The 25,086-nt window shown below is 35.3% G+C and overlaps 5 protein-coding genes across 5 annotated transcripts in view; 2 read left to right on the top strand and 3 right to left on the bottom strand.

Annotated features, from left to right (window-relative positions):
- Positions 1 to 25,086, top strand: part of LOC129801718 (rhodanese domain-containing protein CG4456) — an 887,636-nt gene that overhangs the window by 62,094 nt on the left and 800,456 nt on the right. The gene's annotated exons all lie outside the window — the stretch shown is intronic.
- LOC129801704 (WD repeat-containing protein 89) lies at positions 191 to 1,890 on the bottom strand. Its single transcript, XM_055846986.1, has 4 exons — positions 1,825 to 1,890; positions 1,268 to 1,557; positions 421 to 1,205; positions 191 to 351 (listed from the first exon to the last, which is right to left on the bottom strand). The coding sequence occupies exons 2-4, from the start codon at positions 1,527 to 1,529 to the stop codon at positions 223 to 225; spliced, it is 1,176 nt and encodes a 391-aa protein (XP_055702961.1). The 5' UTR covers positions 1,530 to 1,557; positions 1,825 to 1,890; the 3' UTR covers positions 191 to 222.
- Positions 1,830 to 15,721, bottom strand: LOC129801696 (UDP-glucose 6-dehydrogenase). The gene is made up of 4 exons (XM_055846979.1): positions 15,466 to 15,721; positions 15,212 to 15,399; positions 2,467 to 3,570; positions 1,830 to 2,407 (listed from the first exon to the last, which is right to left on the bottom strand). The coding sequence occupies exons 2-4, from the start codon at positions 15,368 to 15,370 to the stop codon at positions 2,231 to 2,233; spliced, it is 1,440 nt and encodes a 479-aa protein (XP_055702954.1). The 5' UTR covers positions 15,371 to 15,399; positions 15,466 to 15,721; the 3' UTR covers positions 1,830 to 2,230.
- Positions 15,855 to 17,357, top strand: LOC129801702 (probable deoxyhypusine synthase). Its single transcript, XM_055846985.1, has 2 exons — positions 15,855 to 16,256; positions 16,314 to 17,357. Exons 1-2 carry the CDS (start codon positions 15,957 to 15,959, stop codon positions 17,193 to 17,195), a joined length of 1,182 nt encoding a protein of 393 aa, XP_055702960.1. The 5' UTR covers positions 15,855 to 15,956; the 3' UTR covers positions 17,196 to 17,357.
- On the bottom strand, positions 19,862 to 25,086 carry LOC129801678 (protein phtf). Its single transcript, XM_055846950.1, has 5 exons — positions 25,002 to 25,086; positions 23,496 to 24,928; positions 20,638 to 21,170; positions 20,285 to 20,542; positions 19,862 to 20,220 (listed from the first exon to the last, which is right to left on the bottom strand). The coding sequence occupies exons 1-5, from the start codon at positions 25,007 to 25,009 to the stop codon at positions 19,993 to 19,995; spliced, it is 2,460 nt and encodes an 819-aa protein (XP_055702925.1). The 5' UTR covers positions 25,010 to 25,086; the 3' UTR covers positions 19,862 to 19,992.

The following is a 25,086-nucleotide window of genomic DNA, read 5'->3' as shown; positions in this document are numbered from 1 at the left end:
AATCAGAAAATCTGCCAGAAATTTCAGATTCTCCTCCAAACAAAAAGTTCAAGGAAGATAGTGGCATGAAAAATGAAGAGGAATTGAGAAATATTCTTAGAGAGATGCAACAATTAAAAGGAGACTCACTTAATCCGCAGTGCAAGATCCTGGTTCGGGAAATAATTTCTACTCTAAAAAAAACAATTGATTCTTGAGATAAAAATACCTTTTATCTGCAATTTAATATGGTTTTACATTGTGATGGGATTTGTGGCGTTCAACAGCGGTGTATTTCTCGTCAGTTTTCGTCTGCTGCTGGTTCCAGAGGGAGATTATGCCATTTTCCCCTCCAGTTACATATAAATCGTCCTGGGAAAGATTTATTTTAGGAATGTTTGATTTTATTATAGATTTTTTGGGGCTACTTTGGCTACTTACGTTTTCTTCATAAATATAGGATCGAACAATCTGATGATTTCCAATGAAATTCGCTCGAGGATGAAGTTCCTGATCACTATATTCGAGAATCCTCAAACATTCTCCATTGTGGTAATTCGATCCTGCCATTAAGAAAATCCCTTTGGCAGCTGAACTGTGGCATCCAATTGCTGAGCAATCAATAGAAGAGTTCCGTAACAAACGTTCGGTAATATTCTCCCGAGAAAATCCAGTCAGGAGTTGATTGTCTTCCGCGCTGTAGATATGGAAATCATTCGTGTCCATGATGCTGCTTACCAAATCTCCGCCTTTCTCCCTTTGGTGCCAATTGATCTTCTGTACAGTCTTCTCCGTGTTGAGGCAATAGTCCAAAGCATCACTCTCAGTGGATTGAGAGATATTGAAGACATTGATCAAGCCATCGGTACTCCCTGAAGCCAGAACATTTGGATCTCGTGGATGAAATTGAATACAGGTGACATCATCTTCATGGCTCTCCCAATAACCCCCAAGGAGTTTTCTTTGCCGCACATCGAAGAATAGCAAGAACACATCGTGCAGAATTTGTTCAGTTCCCACACAAATAACTCTGTCATTGGCATTGACATCGAAAGCTGTAAAGGGTTTCCGGGAGCCACTTTTTGTGTCTTCAAGTGTAGCTACAATTGTATTTCCCCTCTTATCATGCAGGAAAATACTTCCACAAGTCTGTCCGGAGAGGAAAACATTGGTGTCTTTATGAAGAAAGCGCAGACCACAAATTCCTGCCTCATTTTTCAATTCACCTGAAAGCAGAAGAAAACATTAAGAAACTCACCAAAAATACTATACATTTTAACTCCTCTACATGAATGTGTTTTTGTCAGAGAACTCCCAGATATATCAAACACGTGGACTTGGGGCCCAGACATGCCAGCAACAAGGGATTTCCCAACTTTGTCCAGGTGCAAAACATAGCTCTTTTGCAAAGATACAGCTTCCTCGGTTTGTAGGTAAAATTTCTGAGTAAAAACCTTGTCTACCTCTTCTTGGGACACTGAATTAGAATCCGGAGTATCGTCAGCTACTCCTTTATCCACAGTTTCTTCTAAATTTAATTTTTCCAACATATTTTTCAACTGCACCTGCACGAGTCAACTTGCAATGCACGCGAAAGAATAAGGTTATGTTATATTTTAAAAAGGAGGTTAGATTGATTATTATTATTATCAAATTTTTAAGGCTTTGTTAATATCGCCTTTGGTTTTGTGTGCTTGCTGAATTCAGTGTGTTTCCTTTATTGTTTTTGTGCATGCAAAATTTTGTTTATTTTTGTTTTAATGTGTATTTAGAACTGTGTATATTAATTTTATGGAAATTCACAGGTTAGATTGAAAGGTTGAAACATTTTTAAAAGTAACGTACCATGCTTTTTTATTTATATTGCGGCAGTAGTTATTTATTCGTTTTGATTGGGGAAAATACAACAAGGTTTTCACTCCTAAATGAGTATTGAAGATTATAATGTGTAGGTCAAACCGATCTAATCATTATTTGCGTTATTTTCATTATTTTTAAGATTAAGAGAAATCTGGGACCGACTTGATGAGACGACTGAATCAGATTCAGAATCTCGACTAGGAATGTCTCAAAATTTTGCGCCAATCGTGCCAACATATTCCTAGAGTAGCGATCAATAGTTTTGAATATGGAAGCGGATACGAGTCATTCATAAAAATTACTTATTCGGCAATCGATTTGACCTACAGAGAACACTTCTTTAGAGGCCAAAACTTATAGTAATTTCCTGAACTGTAGCACTATCACGACATTACAGCTGAGGATTGCTGCCGTAAAATCTCTGTCTTCCACCTGGCTGCATCCTCTTGCCAATAGTTTGCACCTGAAAGCCAATTTTCTGAAGGCGATCATGGTCCAAAATCTTTCGTCCATCAAAGATATAAGCTGGCTTCATCATGGACTGGTAAATGCGATTGTAGTCCAAGTCCTGAACGACAGAAATAATTTATTAAAAACACACACGTTCGAAGGATAGCCAAGACTTACAATAAATTCATCCCACTCTGTACAAATAACGATTGCATGAGTGGCATGAACAGCTGAATATGGATCTGCATGAATTTTCACCGCTTCCTGTACAGCTTCCGGAGAATCTGTTACTTTGGGTTGAGTGAGATCCAACATAATCTGATGAGGTTCCACTTTAGGATCATACACATTTAATTGAGCACCTTCATCTAGCAATTGCTTGCAAACAGCAATAGCTGGAGTCTCTCTAGTATCTCCTGTGTCTTTCTTAAAAGCAAATCCCAGGATAGCAATCCTTTTACCAGCCACCGTATTGAACAAACTCTCAATGATTTTCTGGGTGAACCTGGACTTTTGATATTCATTCATATCAATAACCTGTTGCCAGTAAGCAGCTACTTCTGGCAAATTCAACCCCTCACAGATGTACACCAAATTGAGAATGTCCTTCTGAAAGCAACTTCCACCAAAACCCACAGATGCCTGTAAAAATTTCGACCCTATTCGAGAATCCAAGCCAACTGCTCTGGCCACTTCGCTAACATCTGCCCCAGTAGACTCACAAACAGCCGATAATGAATTGATGCTAGAGATTCTTTGGGCCAAAAAAGCATTTGCTGCCAACTTTGATAATTCAGAACTCCAAGTATTTGTCGTCAAGATATGCTCTTTAGGTATCCAATGCTCATAAATCCAACACAGAGCTTCAATGGCTTTCTGTCCATCGGGAGTTTCCTCCCCACCAATCAGCACCCGATCAGGCTCCAGCAAGTCCCTAACTGCCGTACCCTCAGCTAAGAATTCGGGATTCGAAAGAATCTCATACTTTACCTCTGGTTTCTGATTCGCTCGCAGTATATGCATAATACTCTCAGCAGCTTTCACCGGAACAGTACTCTTCTCCACCACGATTTTGTTGCTTTGAGAAATTTCAGCAATCATCCGAGCACAGTTTTCCACAAATTTCAAATCAGCCGCGCGACCTTTTCCACGCCCAGAAGTTTTCGTAGGCGTGTTAACGGAAATAAAGATGAGATCAGCCTCACGGATGGCTGGTTCCATGTCAGTTGAGAAGAAGAGATTCCGCCCGCGGCATTTCTTCACAACACCATCTAAACCAGGCTAGAAATTTGAAGATACGTTAAGCACAAACATAAACTTTATAAACGACCAAAAATGAATTTAAAAAAAAACAATTTGAATAAAAAATATTAGGAGGTATGAGCTCATGAAAAAAGATTCGCATAAAAATTAGTTTTAGATCACGCCCCTATTAGGCTTGGAAATGTCCCTTACTATGTTATACAGCAGTGAATCTCCGCTTATGGTTCATTTTTATGATAAAATTTCTTCATCGTTTGTTATAATTCTTCCAGGTGTGTCTCAACTAAAATAAAAAATGTATCAGACTTTCTGTAACGTAGAAGGGGCTGCGAAAATACCTCAAAAGCAGATTACAGCGATGCTATATAGGGAAAACTAGGGCACCACCAAACACGGGGTAGCACCAAACAATGCAATTTTTTAATAGGATATTCAACTTCAGAGGACAAGGCTTATACAAATTTTTAGGCATTATAGGGATGCTTGTCCACTAAAGATATGGTCGAGATAGTCCAAATAGATTAGAAATAAAAATTATTGTTTGGTGCTACCCCATGTTTGGTGGTGTCCCAGTTTCCCCTACTTTCCTTAATTATCTATGAAAAAAAAACTGCATCTCATGTTCTTCAATAATAATAATAATAATGCTGGCACGACATTCCATGAAGGAACAAGACCTTCCCGCAAGGGGATTTCTAGCACTTGGAAAGACCCTATTGGCAGCCGCTGCCAATTTAGTTTTCAATTTAATTTTTTATAGTGACGAAGGCCTGATTGAATGCGTGCAGAATTTATCTGGCTATTTTTTCGTTATAAATTTTTTTTTTAATAAAAATTATATATTAACGTAAATATATTGCAAAAACAAAAAACTGCACTCGGAAGGACCAAGTGGCAGTTGCAGCCATATGCATTTTATATGGGAGTTTGACGTTCTGCAGATGTAATTTTCTTGATTGTTAGTGTATAAAAGCCCCTAAAAAACAAATTAAAAGTGTTTTTGCAAATGATTGAGAAGAATTATGGGGGAAAGTGACATGCCTTTGAATGCGTCATTTTTTGAACGCTTCAATTTTTCTCTTATTTCCCAAAGCTAAAAATCCATTTTGTTAAGCGAAGTTAATAGAAAATAGTTAATAGTATTAACTATTGTTCATAAAGTTGAATTTTAGCTTTGAAAAACCAGAAAAAAATTAAAACATTCAAAGGCTGCCGCATTCAAAGGCAGACCTCTTTTCCTTACTCCATAATTCTGATAAAGATGAAAACATCGAATGGTTAAAAATCTTTAGATACAGTACCCAAGGAGATGAAATTTCTGATTCAGACACCAGAAAAGAACTGACTAAAGCTCCGAATGTTTAAATATAAGTAAAAATATCAAAATATTATGTAAAATTCGATAAATGGCAGCGGCTGCCAACTTGGTCCCTCCGTGACACTTTTAGTTAGGGTTCTAAGTGACATGCATTATTATTTTTTTCTTTTACGGGATGAGGTTGTCAGTTCCATGCCCATGGAATCAAGTGCAGTGAAGCTCACTGGATGCAATTCAAACACCTTTAACGTCAGAAAAATTCCTGGTGTCCTAAAGGGCATTCGAACCCGAGCCACTTGCATCATAGAGCGAGTGCTCTACCACTTGACCCATTGAGTGCCCTCTCATGTTCTTCAATAAAAATAATTTTGTGAAGCTTACATGTTTGAAAAATTCAGATATTGCTTTCTGATCTTTAGAAAAGAGGAATTTTTATGTGAGTCACTCTCATAAATTATGTAAATAAAATCAATTTGATTATTCTTTCACGAATAACACAAATTAAATTGGAGATGTAAGATAATTTTAATTGCTCGAACTCCACGAGAGAGCAGTTTCTACAATCAAAATTTTAATGAGAAATATGCAAATTAAGGCGACTTTTATTCGTGGTAATTTCGAAATATACTCCATTCTGTTATACATCGGTGTGTGAGTCTCAGGATTTTTTTTAATTTATGGCACATTTGTAGAACTTATAACACTGAGGATGGAGAAAATTAATCTCAGGAGCGAACCACTAGAAAATATTTCCCGAGACTCATCGGTGAAAAACAGAATATGTTGCATTTCGAAATTCCATAGAAAACGTCAAATAACAATAATAGTTTTTCTCGCTTTTCATTATTTATTTTTTTTAAAGAAAAACAGCCTGATTTATTTAACTTTTATCTACCGAACAGATCGAGTCCTTATAAAAGTATTATTGTAGGGTAGAATAGTCTAATTCAGCCCCAGCTCCAAATGGAAATGCTTCAAAACTCTATGGAAATAGGTACAGAAATTTTACTGAATAAACGCAGTACTAAATTTTTATTCATATATCTATGTCACAAGATTATTATTTGACTCTGAGCTTCAGATAAATCAAAAATCCATTCATATTACTCAGTTTTAATTTAAAAAAAAAAAAACCATTTGAAGCAAATATGGCTCCTCAGGCCAAAATTTCGAAAACCCAAAATTCCGAATGTGTTGAGATCCTGAAAGGGCCACAACCGGATTTTTTCTTCCCAATGCAGAAAAGTGCCCGACTAAACACATGTACATTGTTGAATTTGTGTCGCATCAGGTGTTTTGTTAGCTCAATTTAGCATGCTTTTTATAAAGAATTATTTATCTATGTCTAAAATAATTTTATTAGAAATTTAGACTGGCGATGGCGTAGGGTAAATTAAGCTAATTCAAAATCTGCTCCAAATGAAAATTTTTTGCTACTCCAAATGGAAACGTCATTGTTTTCACGATAAATACAGTACTAAATTATTATATTTATATAATTTTCTATACAACAGTTTCATTATTTGGGTAATTTTGCTCCAAATTAAGCGAAAATCCATTTATATTCACTAATTTTAATTTGTTAATTTCTCAGAAAAATTAAAAGTGTACCTTTTCACTATCGAATTTTTCATCGATCGACCATATTTTCCAATGAAAAACAAAATGAAACTGTTGTTTATTCGTTTTATTTAACATTTAATGTCACATTTCTGGATAATTTTAGTTAAATTATGTGCTCATCTTTATTGGTAACGTTTCTGGAAGTTTTCAAATGAAATAATTACCTATTTCGTAAACAAAGAGTTTTTCTGAAATGTCTGCAAATGCTTCAAGAGGAAACCATGGAAATATGATTTATTGGAGAGATTTACCTATTGTTATAGATGGAAAAGGAGTAAAGCCCTAGAACAAATCCTGCACTCAAGAGCAATTCAAAAATTCACAAAAATTCGCGTATTTTTCTTGTATTTAAGAAGTTTTCAAATATTATCTAAAGAATTTTCACTAAACTGCAACATTCTAGAAGAGTCAAGGAGCAAATTTATGTAATTCTCTGGAAATGTTTGTGAATTAGGACATTTATTCTAATGAGTTTATTTGAAGATGTTCCGGTAATCGTCTGTATAAGATTGGAGTCACCTCAAAATTAAATTTATTTTTTTTAAAGATTAGAAAAACCTAATTTTTGATATATTTTAGGGGGGTAGGGAACGTATGAGGGGAAAGGGGGGAAAAATAAAGAGATTAGCTTCAAAATATTATCATTTGAGGAGGGGTCATCGAAGAGCGGAAGTCGATATCTCTTACCGTTTGAATCGTCTGAATTTTATATGGGTCAGAAGATAGAAAAAACGCGAAAAACAGTATTTTTAAAAGAAAGCTGTTACCGCTACTTTACCGATTCATCACCGATTTCGACTAATGCAGTCGGGTTCAGAATTAAGACCTTTCAAAAAAATTATATTTGTGGGTAATATTTGGTTTTAAATTCGTTAAGTTTAAATCCATTGAAAATTAGGCTCTACAAAGTGGTTGAACTTTGGACCTTGAAGAAATCAAAGTCAAAGGTAAGGATTTTCGGTGAAAAGCATCGCAAGACAAAATGTTGAGCTGGATTACCTTCAAAACATGTTCAAAATTAAACGAAATCGCCAGGACCAATTTTGAGATACAGTAGAGTCTCGCTATAAGCCATCGCTCTATAGTCCACAATTTATCGACCGTTGATTTCAAAACACTGATTTTAAATTAGGTTATGTTTTTTAGTACGCGACATGAATAATTATTTTAATATTTTTGGCAAACTTTATTGAGTAGTTGTGATAATTGTGATCAACAATGAAGAGAGCAAGGACAAGTACCACAATCGCAAAGAAGGTTGAAGCCGTCGAGTAATTTCAATACTAAAAGTCGTTGATAATTTTAAAGAATTACATGGACTATAGTGCGACTGAAGTGTCAAATTTGAAACCAAATATGGACTATAGCGAGACTCCACTGTAAGTGGAAAAACGTTTTTGGAGGGAACTCGCAGAGATCGGACCCGAGGTAACTTTTGGCAGCGGTGATCCAATTTTAAATTAAAGCAAAAAGAATACTAGTTTTTGAGCAAAAAGTACCTTATAGAAGGCTTTTCCTTTGTTTTATATGCACCAGAGTGTCTTACAGAATTCAATATATTTTTTTTATACTTGTTGTGTACAAAGAGCACGTCGTTGACCGTCTGTGGAGAAAATATAGACCTCCTTTATATAATGCAGGACACTCAACGAAGGAAAAATGTGTCTCTTGTACTGTTTCAAAATATAGTTTAGAAATAAAGTCTAGGGAAAGATGTAATTCGGAGTTGATTTTAGAAGTTATGAGACAGATCTTAGAAGAAGAACACTTAATTTTAATTTTTTTTTATATATACTAGAAGTTTAAATGCGTTTAAAATCACGTTAAAATCACGGTAAATGCTCTTAAAATCACGCACAGCTCAATCATAAACGATAAATGCATTTAAAATCACGCGCAGTTCAATCACAAAACGGGAAATGCGTTTAAAATCACTCACCGTTTTTTTTATTGAGCTGTACATGTTTTTAAACGCAATCTTAACCCTCTAAGAGTGTTTTCTTTAATATCCAAAAAAAGTAGTTAAATAATTTTGTCTAGGATAATTAATGGTCCACTGAACTCAAAAGAACCATCCATTCTTCATTATCTCCTTCCGTTTGGGCGCCAGGTGAGAAAAGGTAAAGACCGCCTAAAGGCGGTAATATCGGTTTAAGGCATAAAAGGACTGAAATATTTTTATTGAAAAATAGTGAATAGTAAAATAAATGAATTTTAAACGTTTTTTATGGATAAATGTTGTATGATAATCTAAGAAATGATAATTTTTAGGAAAAAAACGTTTATAATTTTTATAATTAGACGTTAATGAAGCTCAAGATGTTTCAATAAGACTGATTTTTACCGAATAGGTCACAGATCAGCTAGGAAAACATCACCTTCTTGTATAATTTTAAGGTCCTTTGAAATACATTTCTCATCATCTGATTTTATTTCACGATCCGAGGCATTAAAGGACGAATTAGGGAACTCATCAACACTGTTGAAGTCTGCTTCTTTATCAATTTCGCTTAATTCGCAGAAATCGACCATTTTACTCATTCTGGACAGTCTTCGTGTAATCTCAATTGTTTTCCATGATTAATATATTGCAAAATAACAATATATTTTACCAGAACAACCAAAATAATTAAATAAAAAGTCCGATAATTTTTGAAAATTTTACCCTTGAATCGATAAGACCGCCCACAGGCGGTCTTCCTATTTTTCTTCTAAAACTCTTACTACTGGTTTTATCACACTTATCAATTGAAATATACAAACTAGAAGAACATATCTTTCAGGAAATAAGATTCTTACTACAGTTAGTTTACTTTAAAACAATCTTTTTTGCACTTGAAAACGAAAAATGTCGCGAGCGACATTTTGTTGTTTTTTCTCTGACCTGTCACACAAAACTGAAGATTGTAAGCAAACGAAAGGTCAAAATGAGTTCAGCTTCAGAAAATAAGTTAGTAAAACTATAACTGAGGACACTGTAGATATTTCAACTTCAAATAAGTAAATATTATCGCAGTAAATGCGATTTATAGAATGACCGCCTGGAGGCGGTCTTACCCGTTAGAGGGTTAACCGTTTTATGATTCAGCTGTGCGTGATTTTAAGCGCATTTACCGTTTTATGATTCAGCTGTGTGTGATTTTAAGAACATTTACCGTTTTATGTTTGAGCTATGCGTAATTTTAAGCACAATCTTCACCGTTTTATGATTCAGCAGTACGTAATTTTAAGCACATTTACCGTTTTATGATTGAGCTGTGCATGATTTTAAGGCAATTTAAGCGCTATCTTAAATGTTTAGTGATTCATCTGTGCGTGTTTTTAAGTGTAATTTAAACCGTTTTATGGTTGAACTGTGCGTGGTTTTAGGCGCATTCTTAACCGTTTTTTGATTGAGCTCTGTGCATTTTTAAGCGCATTTTTAATCTGACATCAACTATTTCTAGCCACCCATTGACATTTAACCTTTTCCGAAAACCGCTTGTTGATATCTCTTTCCGTTCTCTCCCTACTAGTCGTTATACAATGGACGGGACGGAACGGGACGTTCACGAAAATCGATTTTTAGCGCATATGATGTTCGTGATCTATGAGTGTTCAAATGCGTGAATCCAAAATTTGGGCCCGATCTGACAAGGTAGCATTTCACCTGTGACCACAAAAGCTGAGATTGTAAAGAATCTCGGCTAAAAAGATCACTCAAATCGATTAATAAGCATTAGAGATAGAGTCTACTCCACTTAAATATGGTAAGGGTCGGGGTACAGTGGGTTGGTGTAAAGACGAATGGGACCAATCGTTAGAAAGATATCGATCACAGATACAAATATATACTAAAATTTCATCGAAATCGCTTCATAAATACTGAAAATAGGATCCGGTCAAAATAGAAAAGGGTCACGATTTCAGCTACAGCATACTAAAATTTAAGAAAAAAATTCGAAATATGCGAAATTGAAATTTCGAAAATCGATTTTTCGATTAATTGGACCTTAGATTAAATCGGAAGAAATTGGGTGCCATGATGGTTGTAGTACTCTACGAGAGCTTTCCAAAACACCAAAAGTTTTCAAATTCTGCCAACTAGAACCGGAGGTATGGCCATTTGAAATATGTTAAATATAAGACAAATAAAATTCTCGTAAAAATTTATTGGTTTCAGAATCTGAAGCTTTTGTTCTAGAACTCTAGATGTTAATGTAGGGGGAGGTGGGGCTACATTTATATACGACTTTTTCGCAAACTAAAGGAAACGGAGCCTTATGATTATTTTATTTATATCCGTAATTGTTTCGTCTGTCTAAATTACATTACGTTAAAGCCCAGTTTCCTTCAGAAATACACGAAAAAATCTTCAATGTAACCCCACTGCTCCAAGTAGAGATGGTACAATTTCAGAAATTTCACGACAATCTCTATCTACTTTAGGCGAAAATTCATGAAATTTCTTGAAATTTACCATATCTAGCTCCAAGTGGCCACACCTCCCCCTACATTAAGACTTGTAGAGAAAAAGCCTCACCTTTGTGTTTCAATAATATCAAATCTCTGTTTAATTTGGTGGACTAGAAACTTATTGTCAAAGAATTTACCTTAAAAGTTAGAACTTTATATGTGGAGCTCAGAGCGAAAATAGCTAAAGCATAGGATATTAGCCAATGTCGCTCTGAGCTCCACTTATAATCTTATGCTTTATATGAGTAGAATATTGTTATTTATTTTAGTTCAAAACATAATCTGTTATATAAAATTCAGTTCAAAAAACGTAATTAAGAAAATCTGCTGAAGTTTTCCAGTATAAGGTAAAGTATCCTATGTCGACCACTTAACTCTTTCGCGTCACTCTTTTATTCAGCAGATGAATTCATGTAAAATTGAGTTTTTCCTAATGCTTTATGTTTTTTCCATTGCGTGAAAACTCGGAAAAAGTCCGGGTCATATATGACCCTATTGTCGGCAAGGGAATTATATATACCATTTTCAAAATCTATATCACGGGCTTTCTAAAAGAGTTTTTTTGCTTGGAGTTATTAATTTGGCCAAAACCATGGCAAACTGGATAATTTTGATGAACACTGTACTCCTGATGTTCAAGGAATCTTCCTGGAAATCCCTGGAATAGTCTCTGTCACAATATTTTGAGTGGTATTTGGCAAAAATAAACTTATCTACATATTTATTCACACACAATACAATTGCACAATATGGGACGCTTGTAGAATACTCTAAAATATTGCAAAATATGTTATAATTCATCATATTTCATTCATGAAATGTCCAGGAGCAAGATATTTTCCATCTAGATTTCACAAAGAAAAACAATGTCCCAACTGTTCCAACTACATTGTTGACACGAAAATACTTTCATAAACTTTTCCCTTGCCGAAAATAAGGTCATATATGACCCGGAAAATTCTACACGCTTTTCTGGAAAATTGAGAGTAGTTTATTATATCAAAATATGCAATATACAATCTTTGAGTATTCTATTTTGTGTTTCTAAAGAAATTTTTGCTGAAAAAATAAATTAATATAAAAAATTTTGGAAAAGAAAAGTCATTTCACAAAGTTCGAAATTCGTGATTTTTGATCTCAAATATTTTCTTTCCCTGAATATCTGGAGTCTTGAGAAAATTAGCCAAGAATCTTACATCCTTATATTATGATGTCGTGCACAAACAGATAGATTTCAATTAATGTAAATAGCAAAAAAAATTTCCCCACGTCGTATATGGCCCTAATGACGTGAAAGAGTTAAGGATAGATTTTGTGAAAAACTATGAAAAAAAAAGTTATATGAAACTTATGAAAAAAACAGTTATAATTTGTGTGTTTTTTATAGGGTTTTTGTCTAAAACTATAGAATAGAGCCTTGTCTATCTAATTATGAACTTCATTTAGTCATAATTTTAAATTATAAAAAAATTAAAATGCTTCAAAAATGCGAAGTGTTCCTCTACTCGACCACTTCAATATCAGTATTCCTCTACTCGACCGCCTGGGGTTCCTCTACTCGACCACCATTTTTTTTTTCTTAAAATTAAACAAACCACAAAATTATAAAGTCGCGGATTTAACGGACATAACTTTGGATTGTTCAACACATCATGAATAGCACTTAAAATTTGGTTAATCATTAAAATAAATAGGGAAACTCACTTTTATGAATTCATTCAGAAGTATAGAACAACATTCAAGTGAAAAAAGCTTCACTTGCTATGATTCGTCCACCGGTCGAATTGAGGAACAATTTATTTGAAATGCAGTTATAATTTTAATACAGAAAATTAATCTTTAACTTAGTCATGGTACTAAAATTTTTGCACAAGTAATAAAGATTAAGTCTTCAACTTGCGATTAGACTCAAAATTGGAATACTCAAGTAATCTGTGAGGATAATAATTGAAATTCTTAAGAAAAAAGTCAAGAATATCAAAAAGTATACCGTAATTTAATGAAAAATTCTAAATTTTTCTTTAAGAAATGCCTTAACGCTCCGTCTTTTTATGATTTTTCAGTGTTTTATGGTCAATTTCTATGATATTTTCAGTGATTTGAATTAATTATGAAATAATTGACCCTATGATGGTAAACCCTTCGATAAATATTGTAAATGTAAATAAATTGAATAAATATTTCCACCGGTCGACTTGAGGAACTCAGGGTGGTCGACTTGAGGATACTTTACCTTAAATACATAAATAATTTTGTAATATTACAACAAATTAGCAGTATAATATTTTTATAGGGTCCACATGGTCCACATATTAAAAAGAAACTTACAGCTATACTGCTGACAAACCGGGTAATTTTTGAATTTCAAATAACGTTTAACATGAAAATTTACGTTTCCATGTTTCTGTACGCGTTTCCGTGTTTCTGTCCATGTTTCCGTGTTTCTATCCATGTTTCCGTGTTTCTGTCCATGTTTCCGTGTTTCTATCCATGTTTCCGTGTTTCTATCCATGTTTCTATCCAAGTTTCAATTTCTTACGGGGGATTTTGTGTTTCCGCGTTTCCAGAAACATTTTTGTGTTTCCAGCTACGTTTCCCCGTTTCCAAACATGTTTCTCTTGTTTCCAGTAATGTTTCCTCGTTTCTGAAACCGTTTCTCGGCCAAATGGCTTGTGTTTCTCCAATGAGTAACCCCTCGGCCACAACTCCAAAAAGCGAAAAACCCGTATACTTTAAACTCTTGAAAGCCAAAATTTTGTACGTCAGAATTCCAAATGCCGTACTACAGTAGACTCTCTCAAATTCGGGCATATGGGGCCGAAATGTCAGCCGAATGAGACAGAAATTCGGGCGACAAACTTTTTGAAATGCAACGATTTTTTATTCATGTGCATATAGATATTGAGTTTACACACTCATATATAACGTAAATTGCATGAAAATCCCTCAATAATGCAAAATCACATCAAAACTAAGACAAACCATGCCAAATTTGAGCATATTTGATTCATTTGATAATCATAATCAAACTTGAAAAATGACAACAAACTTTTTTGAAATGTAACCGCTGCCCGAATTAAAAAGTAGCCCGATCTCAAAAGAGCCGAATTAGCGAGAGTCTACTGTATCTATATCGCATCAGAAACTAATACCTGACGAGGCAATCATCTTTCAGATAGACCCCTAATAAAAACAAGCTAAGATTGATCTCTTACTTTAAATCTTTTTTTTACAGCTGCCAAATCTGTGTTCTGGTCCAAATACCGAAAAACTAAAATTCCGAATGGGCCATAATATTGAAAAAGATCTTGACTAGTAGTGTGCTTTAATTAAGGGGACCCATTCAAAATTCCGTAATCCAAAATTCCCAATGGACCAAAATCTCGGACGATGAAATCCCTGAATTCTTAAGTGTCATATCTACTCCTACTGTTGCACCCGCGCTTGCTGGAGGTAAAGGGAAATTTTCTGTGTGAACAATTTGTAATAAGACAAGAAATTTCAACATTTTTATACCCCCAAAATATTGCCCAGAATTTTTAGTTTACGCGAAAAATTATGTAAAAAAAACCTCAATTTGCCTGCAAAATTAGAGAATTTGGCCTATTATCCTTCGTATAATTTCTTCTTAAATGCTTCGCAGTGTTTTTACCTTGGCTGTTTGTAATTTTATTTGTAATGCCTATCAAAATATTCAAATTTTCAAAATTATTTTTTTTATATTATTTATAATGAAATATTTAGTTAAATGGTATTTCTCGCAAAAGAAGCGACAAAATCAACACAATGATACTCACATCAAAAAACAATTAATCTAAATTGCAGGGAGATTGACGTGCAATTTCCTCGCCTAGCATTATACTGCTAGTGGAATGCCCTCGTCGCGATAAATCCCATTGTATTGCTCGGGAACTTTATCTCTGGAAGTGTGTCAGAAATGCTCGATATGAGGCCCGGATAGAGTCATTGAGATTGTGAAATAAATACTGAAATCGCGAGACAATCGCGAAGAAGGCCTATAGAGAAATTCTTGGAATATTTTGTTGAGTGGATTTTTTCTTGCATCGTCTTCCACATCTTTCGCTGACTCCGTGTTTCTGTTTAGGCACGATGGGCAAACACACAAAAAACACACACAGTCTCCGAATGCCACGCTGAGTCGTGTCGTGGCATCGGTCAATTTACAATTGGGGGGCATGCCTCTCGCGGGAGGATTTTTTTTTGTCACCGCGAAGGCTGAAGATGATCTCAAGGTATTCTCACCTCGTAAATTGGTAATTTGTCCGAATTCCACTGAGCTATACGTGATGCACTTCGGTCCACGACAGTCACCTGGATGTCTGGACACTTGAGAGCCATCACACTACAAGTGGGGCCCCCCACATATCCTGCTCCGATGCAGCAAACTTTTGAAATTACCATGATCTCTAAATCGAAAATGCCACCTTCAGCTAAAATAAAATAAGTCAACGTTTTAATCATTTTAAGTAAAATATTTTCTTGAATCAATTCCTTACCACTTGAGTCAATATTTGCTTCGGTAAGTCCTACTTTTTGTTTTTTCCGGGAGTTGATTTTACAACACACTTAGGAAAACAATGGCACTATTAATCAAATAAACAATTTCTTAGCAATTAATACTGCAGATGTTGGGGCAACAGGAATGACTATGAGAAGACTAGATAAATTAGTCACTCTCTGGAGGAAATACTGGAGATATTTAGAGGAAACCGCACTCGATATAACTCCTCAAGAGCTCATCTTCAACTTCAATGGCAAAAAAATAGTAAAGGTGCTTCCATCTCGTGATCAGTCTCGCGAACAAAGTTTATTTTAATTTTCTTAATTTTTTAAAGTTTTTGCATAATACAAGACCTGCTTTTCAAAAGAAAACACTTATTTTAATTGTTTTCTTTTAAACAGAAACCACGGAAAGCATGTTCAATCAGGAATATATATATAAAAAAATTGATGAAAATTTTAAAATATCCCCTACACTTTTACTGGCATGCCATTTTCACATCCCGGCAAGTGCATAACCTCACTTTATTTTGTTTACATTTTTGTGAAGGAGTTATTCATAGGTGTTTTGATTAGGAGTTTTTATGTGAATATGGCAAATATACCGACAATAGCTCAGGAAGCTGTTCTTTTGGAGAGCGAGGAACTCCCACGCGATACTCCTACGGTTAAAGGTTATGACTGGAAGGCATCGGGAATAAATTATGAGGAAATTCTCAAAAGTTACACTCATACTGGGTTTCAGGCGACAAATTTTGGAAAGGCTGTCGATGAAATAAATAAAATGGCAAGTAGAGAGAAAAATAAGGGTTTTTGGAATCTGATTTTAATGATTTCACAATAGTTAAACAGCCGAAATTGTCCTTTGCTGGAAGAACATCAAGACCTTCACGAGGAGGATGAATTCATTGTTCGTCGGAACAATTGCACCATTTTCCTGGGTTACACCTCCAATATGGTATCATCAGGCCTCAGAGAGACCATAAGATTTCTTGTGGAGCACAAATTAGTAGACTGCTTGGTCACAACGGCTGGTGGTGTTGAAGAGGACTTTATAAAATGCATGGCTCCAACGTATACGGGATCTTTTGAGTTGAGTGGAAGGCACTTGCGCGAGAAAGGAGTGAATAGGATAGGGAACCTCTTGGTGCCGAATGAGAACTATTGTTTATTTGAGAATTGGGTGACACCGCTCCTGGATGAGATGCTAGAAGAGCAGAAAAGTGAAAATATGCTCTGGACTCCTTCAAAAGTTATCCAGAGACTAGGAGAAAGGATCAACAATCCCTCTTCCATTTACCACTGGGCAGCTAAGAGTAAGATTCCAGTGTTTAGCCCTGCATTAACTGATGGTAGCCTTGGAGACATGATGTACTTCCACTCCTACAAGAACCCTGGCCTTGTGGTGGATATTGTAAGCGACCTTAGACGCCTTAACACCATTGCTGTGAAGGCTGTTTCTTCGGGTATGATCATCTTGGGCGGTGGAGTGGTTAAACATCACATTTGCAATGCCAATCTCATGAGAAATGGGGCTGATTTTGCGGTCTTCATCAATTCTGGATCAGAGTTTGATGGAAGTGATTCAGGAGCAAGACCAGATGAGGCAATCTCATGGGGAAAGATTCGCAAGGAAGCCACACCTGTAAAGATTTATTCAGATGCGACTCTTGTGTTTCCTTTAATTGTTGCGGAAACTTTTGCTAAAAATGTAGATTTCTCTTAAGAAAGTTTAAAAATTAAAAACAGGATTACCTATAGTTTCTTTGTAATCTTAATAAATTTCGGAAATTTTCCACCTTATAAACATTGAAAGAAAGTTGACACAGCTTTAATAAGTGTATAATTATTAATCTTTTAAATTGAAATAAACATTATTTAAGTTAAATAATTGTGGTACTTTTGTATTTTACAAATCTATTTTAATTTTTTATATATAAAATGGTTCAAGAAAGACCCGCGATTTAGTTATGAAATTTAAGAATTTATTGAATTAAAATTAAAAGTTTCCTAGATCGCTAAATTTTCGATTTTAGTCGAGGCACACATCTAGTGAGGTATATATCGAAATATCCTCGTTTGAATGAGACCTAAATCTCGGAAAATTTTCCCCATATTTCATTCGAAAAATAATCTCCCAATTTTCAAATTTACAAAAAAAATCTCTCCTAGTCATTTATTCCCGAAATAAATTTTCTCTTCTATGGCATCTACATACTACAGAAATTTATGAATATTATATTAAAGCAAATTCCCTACGCTTGTATAGGAAAAAAGGACATAAATATCTCTAGTGTGTATGTAGGTAGACGCTATCAGGGAGATTTTATTTTTCGAAAGAGACTATTGACAAAATTTCCGAGGTTTTAAGGCTCATTCAACCGGGGATATTGCGATATAAAGAGGAAACTGAAGCATCATCGAACATGAGGTAGAACCAAATAGTGATTTTATTTCTAAATTACTTGGATTATGACGAACATTTCTTCAGTGGACAAGCATCCCTATGGTTTCTATAAATTCACACAGGTCTCGCTCTCTGAAGTGTAATATCTAATTTAAAAATCGCAGTGTTCGGTGCTACCCCATGTTCGGTGGTGTCTCAGTTTCTCTTATCAGGTCCTCACTGTACCATTTGTGCGATTAAATAGTGAGTCTCGGAAAGTCTCCTCTAGAGATTCGTTCCTGAGATAAATTGTCCCTCTATCTCTATAGGGCATAAGACCATGCACCCATGCATTTTAAAATTTTCCAAGTAGCTTAACCAAAATATTTGAATTCTTTCTAAAGGCTAAACGGCTAAAGTATAAGGAACATTGGGAAAATTTCACCCTTCAAACACGGTAGGGTAAACAAACTGTCCGAAAAAAATAATTTTTTCTGACTTTTTAGAAAAAAAAACGATACTATAGAAGAATATAGATGCTAGTAGGAAAAATTTTGTTTTTGGGTGGATCACCGATAAACCAATCGTCCTTGAAGGGTTAAACGAGTTAAACGGGCTAAACACACTCTGAGGACTGGGGAACAGTAATTCTTTTTTCGAAATGGAAATTTCTTCTATAAATTCCTGTTATTTATGATGAAACATGAAAAAGCTGGAAATATCTAAACGGGGTGACGATTTTAAGCTATATGATTCCAAGCATTAATTTCGAAAGAAAAATCCCCCACTAAGCCTATTTGTCCGATGTAGTTTTGTCTAGTTTTAGCGCATAAAATTTACTAAGAAATCAATTTTTCTTGTTTTTGGAATGGCTCTTGCTTTTGTTTTTTTTATATAGATAACATTGATTTATATAATAAAATAAACAAAGTATTGGAATATTTGGTGGGTTGGGTATTGGGTGCTTAATTTCCTCTCCCCCCCCCCTCTGAATTATAACCAGACACATATATTATACTATAAAATTCTTTCAAATCATTTTTTTTAGACTATAATTCACTTCACTGATTAACTGAATTTAGAAATTATGAAAATTCGAAAATAAACAGCGAAAACTTCTATTTTAGTCAGGGCACACTTTGGGAAGTTATAATAGGGAATGAGCCCGATCACAAGTAGATTTTGATTCTCCAATAGTGTCTTGGATGAAAGGTAAATGGAACTCTATTTGCACAAAAAGTCGTTGAAGTTCGAAGAATTCAAATTCAATTTCGAATTTTCATAATAAATTTTCGAACAAGTTGGGGAAAATTTATCAAATATCACATTAAAAAGCTCGCAAAGGAGTTACTCAGTGATTATGGAGTGATTAAATACTGGGGCGAGAACAGTAAACGTCGTTGTTCAGTTTTTTTCCTTACAACAATGTGAAGACCGACACATTTTGACACTTGAGCACTTCGAAATTCGAACAGGATGTAACTTACGCCACCTTGCGAAAGTATTAAGAAGTAAGAAAGTCTCTTTTTTGGATCTTCAAATAGATTTTCAAATTTTTCAAGATCTGCTTCTGTACGGAAAGAGTACAGCATTTCGAAATACCCTCGTTTGAAGAGACCCTATAATGGCCTTGTAAAAAAGATAATCTACTGCTGTGACCTCTGCGGGGCTTATATTGAGTTTCCTAATTTTTGCCAAAACTATTTAATTTTAGCTGAGATTCTTTAATTTATATTTATTATATGATTTTGTAATATGGAGACAATTCCAAAACTCTACACTACACTTTAAAATCGTTCTAACGGGGTTCCAGCGGTCTTAGATTTTTTCTGTTGAAAATTTATCTTTGAAATCCAAAGATAAATGCAAAATGTATTAATCCAAAATCCAAAATTTACATCTTTGAACTTCTTTCCATATGTGGAAAAAATAGATACACTTCTCAGATCCTTGGATTGAGCAATAACTGCAAAAAAGATTTTTTTTCGATTCATCAAAACTCGCAATTTGGTTGAAAATAAATATTTATATTTTCCTAAGGAAATACATATTTAAAAAAAATATATTAACATGAAAATTTCATAGAAACTTTTCACAGACTGATATGGGGAGATTCACAAAGCCACGGGCAGGTTTTCTACTTAATCTTGATTTTGTGGAGTTTGAGCTTGAAGCCCAGAATCTCACTGAGAACGCCTGAGAGCGCCGACAAAATTACCACCTTAACTGTGGTATAAAGGAGTGGATTAGCACTTAGCCCAGATATCTTGAAAGGCGATTCGAGTTCCTTTAGCAGATCAGCAGCTAATTTCAAAACACTATTGGCTACCATCAGTTCTTCCTTCTTGTTAGGTTTCTGCTCAATCTGAAAAATAAGTTAATTGGAAAAAATAGAAAAACTTGATCAAGAAAATTGTTTGAGTCCTTACCTGAAGGTATAAATTAATCTGTTCAGTTATCAACACTGAAATACTCCTGTATTTCCTGTTGATCTTCGTCCCTAGTGTCATGAATCGTAGAAGATAGGTACCTAAAGCACTAGACCAAATCAGCGCCTCAATGTTATAGTGAGTGTGCAAATGAGGTGAATCCTTGAGCCACTCAACGCTCAGGAACGCCAGCAACAGCAATGTTAGTATAAATGCAGCAGACACGATCACATCAACAGATCTCTGTGGTCCACGACGCTAAAACACCCCAAAGATTAATTTCATAATATTTTACTAATTTAAAATTACTAATTTTAATAATTTACTAACACTTGTCAGTTATCACCATTTACCTTCAAGTATGATCTCACACTCAGCCATGTTTTAATGTTTCTCACTTTATTGAGTCGAAAGTGTGGCAACTCAGATTTCCTGGCTCTTCTTGAGCTTGTCAAATGCGAGAAGAGTTTAGCATACAGAAATCTCTGCTTAAATGTCCTCTCGGCAACAGCCAAAAGAAAGAAAAATAGATAAGTCAGACAGATGCGTTGAATAAGATTCACTATCAGAACCGTCTTCTCCCACTGTGTCTCTCCAAAAGCCAGTTTAAAGAGTGTCAGGGAGAAAAAATCCGAGCTAGTCTCCATCAGAAGTACTGGAACGTCCAAAAAGTTCAGTTCGGTGGAATTATTGGAATCAATTGTTGCCTCGCAGATTCGATAGACAGCCGGTATGAGCGATAAAGCAATGCTGAACACCACACCTATGTAGACGTAATCGCATGTCTCAGGCATTGCTTCCACACGCTCAATAATCGCCGATGAGATGTCGAGAACGGACATTTCGGCTTTTTTGGCATCACGACGATCCCAGATTGTACAGCTAACTGAAATATTTTACTTTTATTTAATTCGCGAAAAGTAACAAAAGGAAGTCAGGATAACGTTATAGTGAGGTAATTATTACAATAAAAATTTCTAAGTGGTAATTTTTAGTACAATCTGTTCCATCCATTAACCGATAGTTTTATGTTCCTTATGTAAGGATCCTTTATTTTATAAAGGATCCTTCACGACCTTCACGGTACTCCAAACGTGGTAAATACCATGCCCTCTAGAGACATTATTCTGCCCGTATACTTCATGCGAGCAACGCATACCGTGAATGAAGTCAGCTTGTGGACTGGGGCACCACCGAACGAGATATTAAAAAAAAAATTCAAAGGACGAGACCTGTATGAGTTTATAAAAACCTTAAGGATGTTTGTCCACTGCAGAAATGGTCGTCATATAGTCCAAAAAAAAAATTAGAAATAAAAATAACTGTTTAGTTTTACCCCATGTCCAGTGGTGACCCAGTTTTCCCTATGTGTTGTCATGAGGGAAGTTTAGTTTACAGGATGAAGGTTCACAGTGTGCGAACTGTGCCTATATTCCCCTATAGATATCGGTTTATTAATGAATAAAAAAATCATTTACAAATCGGAAAAAAAATCTGAACTAGGAAATTAGCTAAGAAGTGTGCATTTTAGAATTTTCTTATCATTGGTTAACATGCTCACACGCAAATAAAAATGGATATTCGAGAAAAATAAATCAATTACATTAGAGTCTCGCTATAGTCCATATTTGGTTTCAAATTTGACATTTGGGTCGCACTTCCATGTAATTTTTTAAAATTATCAACGATTTTTAGTATTGAAATTGCTCGACGGCTTCCACCTTCTTTGCGATTGCGGTACTTGTCCTTGCTCTCTTCATTGTGGATCACAATTATCGCAACTACTTAATAAAGTTTGCCAAAAATATTAAAATAATTATGCATGTCGCATACTAAAAAACATAACCTAACTTAAAATCAGTGTTTTGATATCAACGGTCGATAAATTGTGGACTATAGAGCGATGGCCTATAGCGAGACTCTACTGTATGATTACTTGACCGATTCATTACTGATTGATACTGATACAGCCAGCTAAGAAATGTCAATACATTTACAAAAATTCAAATTTAACCAAATTGGTTTAAAAATGAGCTCTCCAAAATGATTGATTTTTGACCTTCAACCAGACAAAATCGCGAACTTTCTGCTCATAGGTATGTTTGGAATGAAATGTTCGTCTGGACTACCTCTAAAACATATCCGAAAATTAATGAAAAAGCTTGGGCCAATTTTGAAAAAAAAAAAAACGAAAAAACATGGTTTTGGAGAGAATTGAGGGAGGTCAGAGGAAAAAGGAAAAATGACCGTCAGAGATAATGTCCACTTACGAAGGGGGGGGGGTCATCGAAAACCGGAAGTCTATCGACTTTGTCATGTCATGTCATGTCATGTCAGACCGTTTGACCTCTAGCTCGAGGTGAGTCAAGTTAAAAAAATTCCGAAAAAAAATTATTCAATTATTGGTACCTAACCGATTCACTACCAGTGAAAACCGATGCGCAGCCGGATTCGAAATTTCAATACCTTTCCAAAAAATCCAAATTTAACCAAATCTGTTCAAAATTAATCCCCCAAACTTCAATATTTCAAAATGGCGAATTTTCCGGTCATGATATGTTTGGATGAAATGTTTGTCTGGACCACCTCTAAGACATATCTGAAAACCAGTGAAAAAGCTTAGACCACTTTTGAGAAAAATCGAAAAAATATGGTTTTGGATTGGAATGTGGGGAAAAAAACCTTTATTGAGAGTCATCGAGCACCGGAAGTTGATATCTTTTACCGTTTAAGCTCCAGGACGGTCAGAAGTTGAAAAAAAGTCAATTATATCACTCTCTCTCTCTCTCTCTCTCTTTGAGTTCGAGCAGTGAAAAAAAAAATTTAAAATATCTAGAAATCATGTGTGATTTTTTTAGTTTTAGGACACCTTTAAGAGGTTGCCTAAAACAAATAAAATTTATCTATATATGAAATTATCTATGAATTAATTTTAGTAAGGGTTTTCAAGGATATGTGTTCATCAACTCTATCTAAAAAACATATTTCTGAACAGATTTAGGAAAATTTGAATTCGTTGTAATGTTTTGTAGCCTCTAATAAGTCAGAATTGATCCCACGTGATCATTACCCGGTTCTGAACAATAAATGATTTTTATTCCAGATTTTCGGGGAAATAAAAATTTTAAATATAGTCAAAACTCAAAAAAAGAAAAAAAATGATTCCTCACTTTTCCCTATTAATAATAATTTAAAAAGAAAAATCACTTACTTCTGTCATTAGCTCCACAGGTGGGATTAAGGATAACTGTGGGCGTGAAATCGCACTCCAGCGTCTCTGAATATTCATTCTGTGAGTCTGACTGATCAATTTCTGAACTATAGCTGCATTCTTCGCTGTTAGTCGTCACTCCAATCCATTCAGTAGCTGACGTTGTAAGTTCATTGAAGGTAAGATTAGAGCAAGTGCCTGGAGTTGAAGCAGTCTCTCCATCATCCTCCCCGTCCTCATCTGTATCACTACTGTCTTGCTTAATCTTTCCAGATGATCCGGCTTTGGTCTGCAAGGGTAGTTTTTTGCCACCCTTGCCCCAAAAATCAAATTCAGACTCCGGTGATGGTGGTGGTTTCTTGAGATTCAAGCGGAGATTCACTGAATTCCTCCGCTGAGAAATACCCTTAACTGTATCAGTATCACTATCTGAATTCTTACCAACTCTCTCGAGTACATCCTTAACCCAGGAATTGCGAAAAGTTGGTGCTTTAAGAGTAGATGGAACTACTGGTGAGGAAGTTGGTGAATTATCTTCACCACTTGAACTCTTTCCATTGAAACTCTCAAATCCATCATCTTCTCCTGTTTGCTCATTTCTCACCCTCTGAGGATTACCTTCTTCGCGATTGGCTTCAACATTTTCTTCTGGACGTCTCATCTGGACATCACCCACATTTTCATCCGCATCCGCGAATACTTCACAATCTCCCGAAGCTCGAGGAGTTTCATCATTGTCTTCAGACACTTCAACTGGCAGCAAAACTTGGCTCTTAATTGGAGAATCCCAGTTTACATTTCTCTTCCGGAGAACATTTACAGGAGCCTCCATTGATGGCACACTGTTCAAACACGTTTTTGTGTGAACTTCCTGATTTTCTGTCGAAGTACGTACCCTCACAATCTTTTTCTTCCGGCGAATTCTATCACGAACTTTCCGCTTAGGATGTAGCAGTCGTTTTCGTTTATCACCAGATCCACTACTTGCAGCTGTCGCCACAATTTGGGAATGGATGACACTCAGCATAAGACTGAGGGCCATTGTAATAAACAATTCAGATGTATGGACAATGTGTTCAGTACCAGAACTGTCTTTGTGATTTACATGAAAACTGAAAACTGCCCAATTGAACATCTGCAGAAGATAGAGTCCCAGCAGGGAAGCAAATACCCTGGGTGACGTCTGTTCCACCCACCATTTGGCATAGAGTGGCAAAAAGATGAGTCTGAGAATTGCCAACCGAAGCACAGTAAGTAGACTCTGCTTGGGCTTTGCTTTGGGAAATGACGAGCCCCTCACTAAATCCACATCTATAAGCTCTGTCTTGACTTTGGTATTCTTTAGTGGTACCTGAATGAATCCATTGAGAATTCTCTGTTCCACTGTCTTCTCCCATTGCTGCTTATCATAAGTTCCAATTTTTTTCTGATACCTATTCAATAGAAAAATAAATAAATAAAAATCAGAAAAATCAATAACCAGCCTAAATCCCTAAATTAATTTGCCTATTCATAGCTCTAATTTTCGACTTTTTTGTTGGTTATTCAGGTGAAACTTGTCACAAGAACACGGAAAAACACTCACCAAGCG

Source organism: Phlebotomus papatasi, chromosome 2 (assembly GCF_024763615.1).
Source record: "Phlebotomus papatasi isolate M1 chromosome 2, Ppap_2.1, whole genome shotgun sequence".
Lineage (NCBI taxonomy): Eukaryota > Metazoa > Arthropoda > Insecta > Diptera > Psychodidae > Phlebotomus > Phlebotomus papatasi.
The sequence above is the reverse complement of the archived record's forward strand: the minus strand, read 5'-3'. Positions and strand labels throughout refer to the sequence as shown.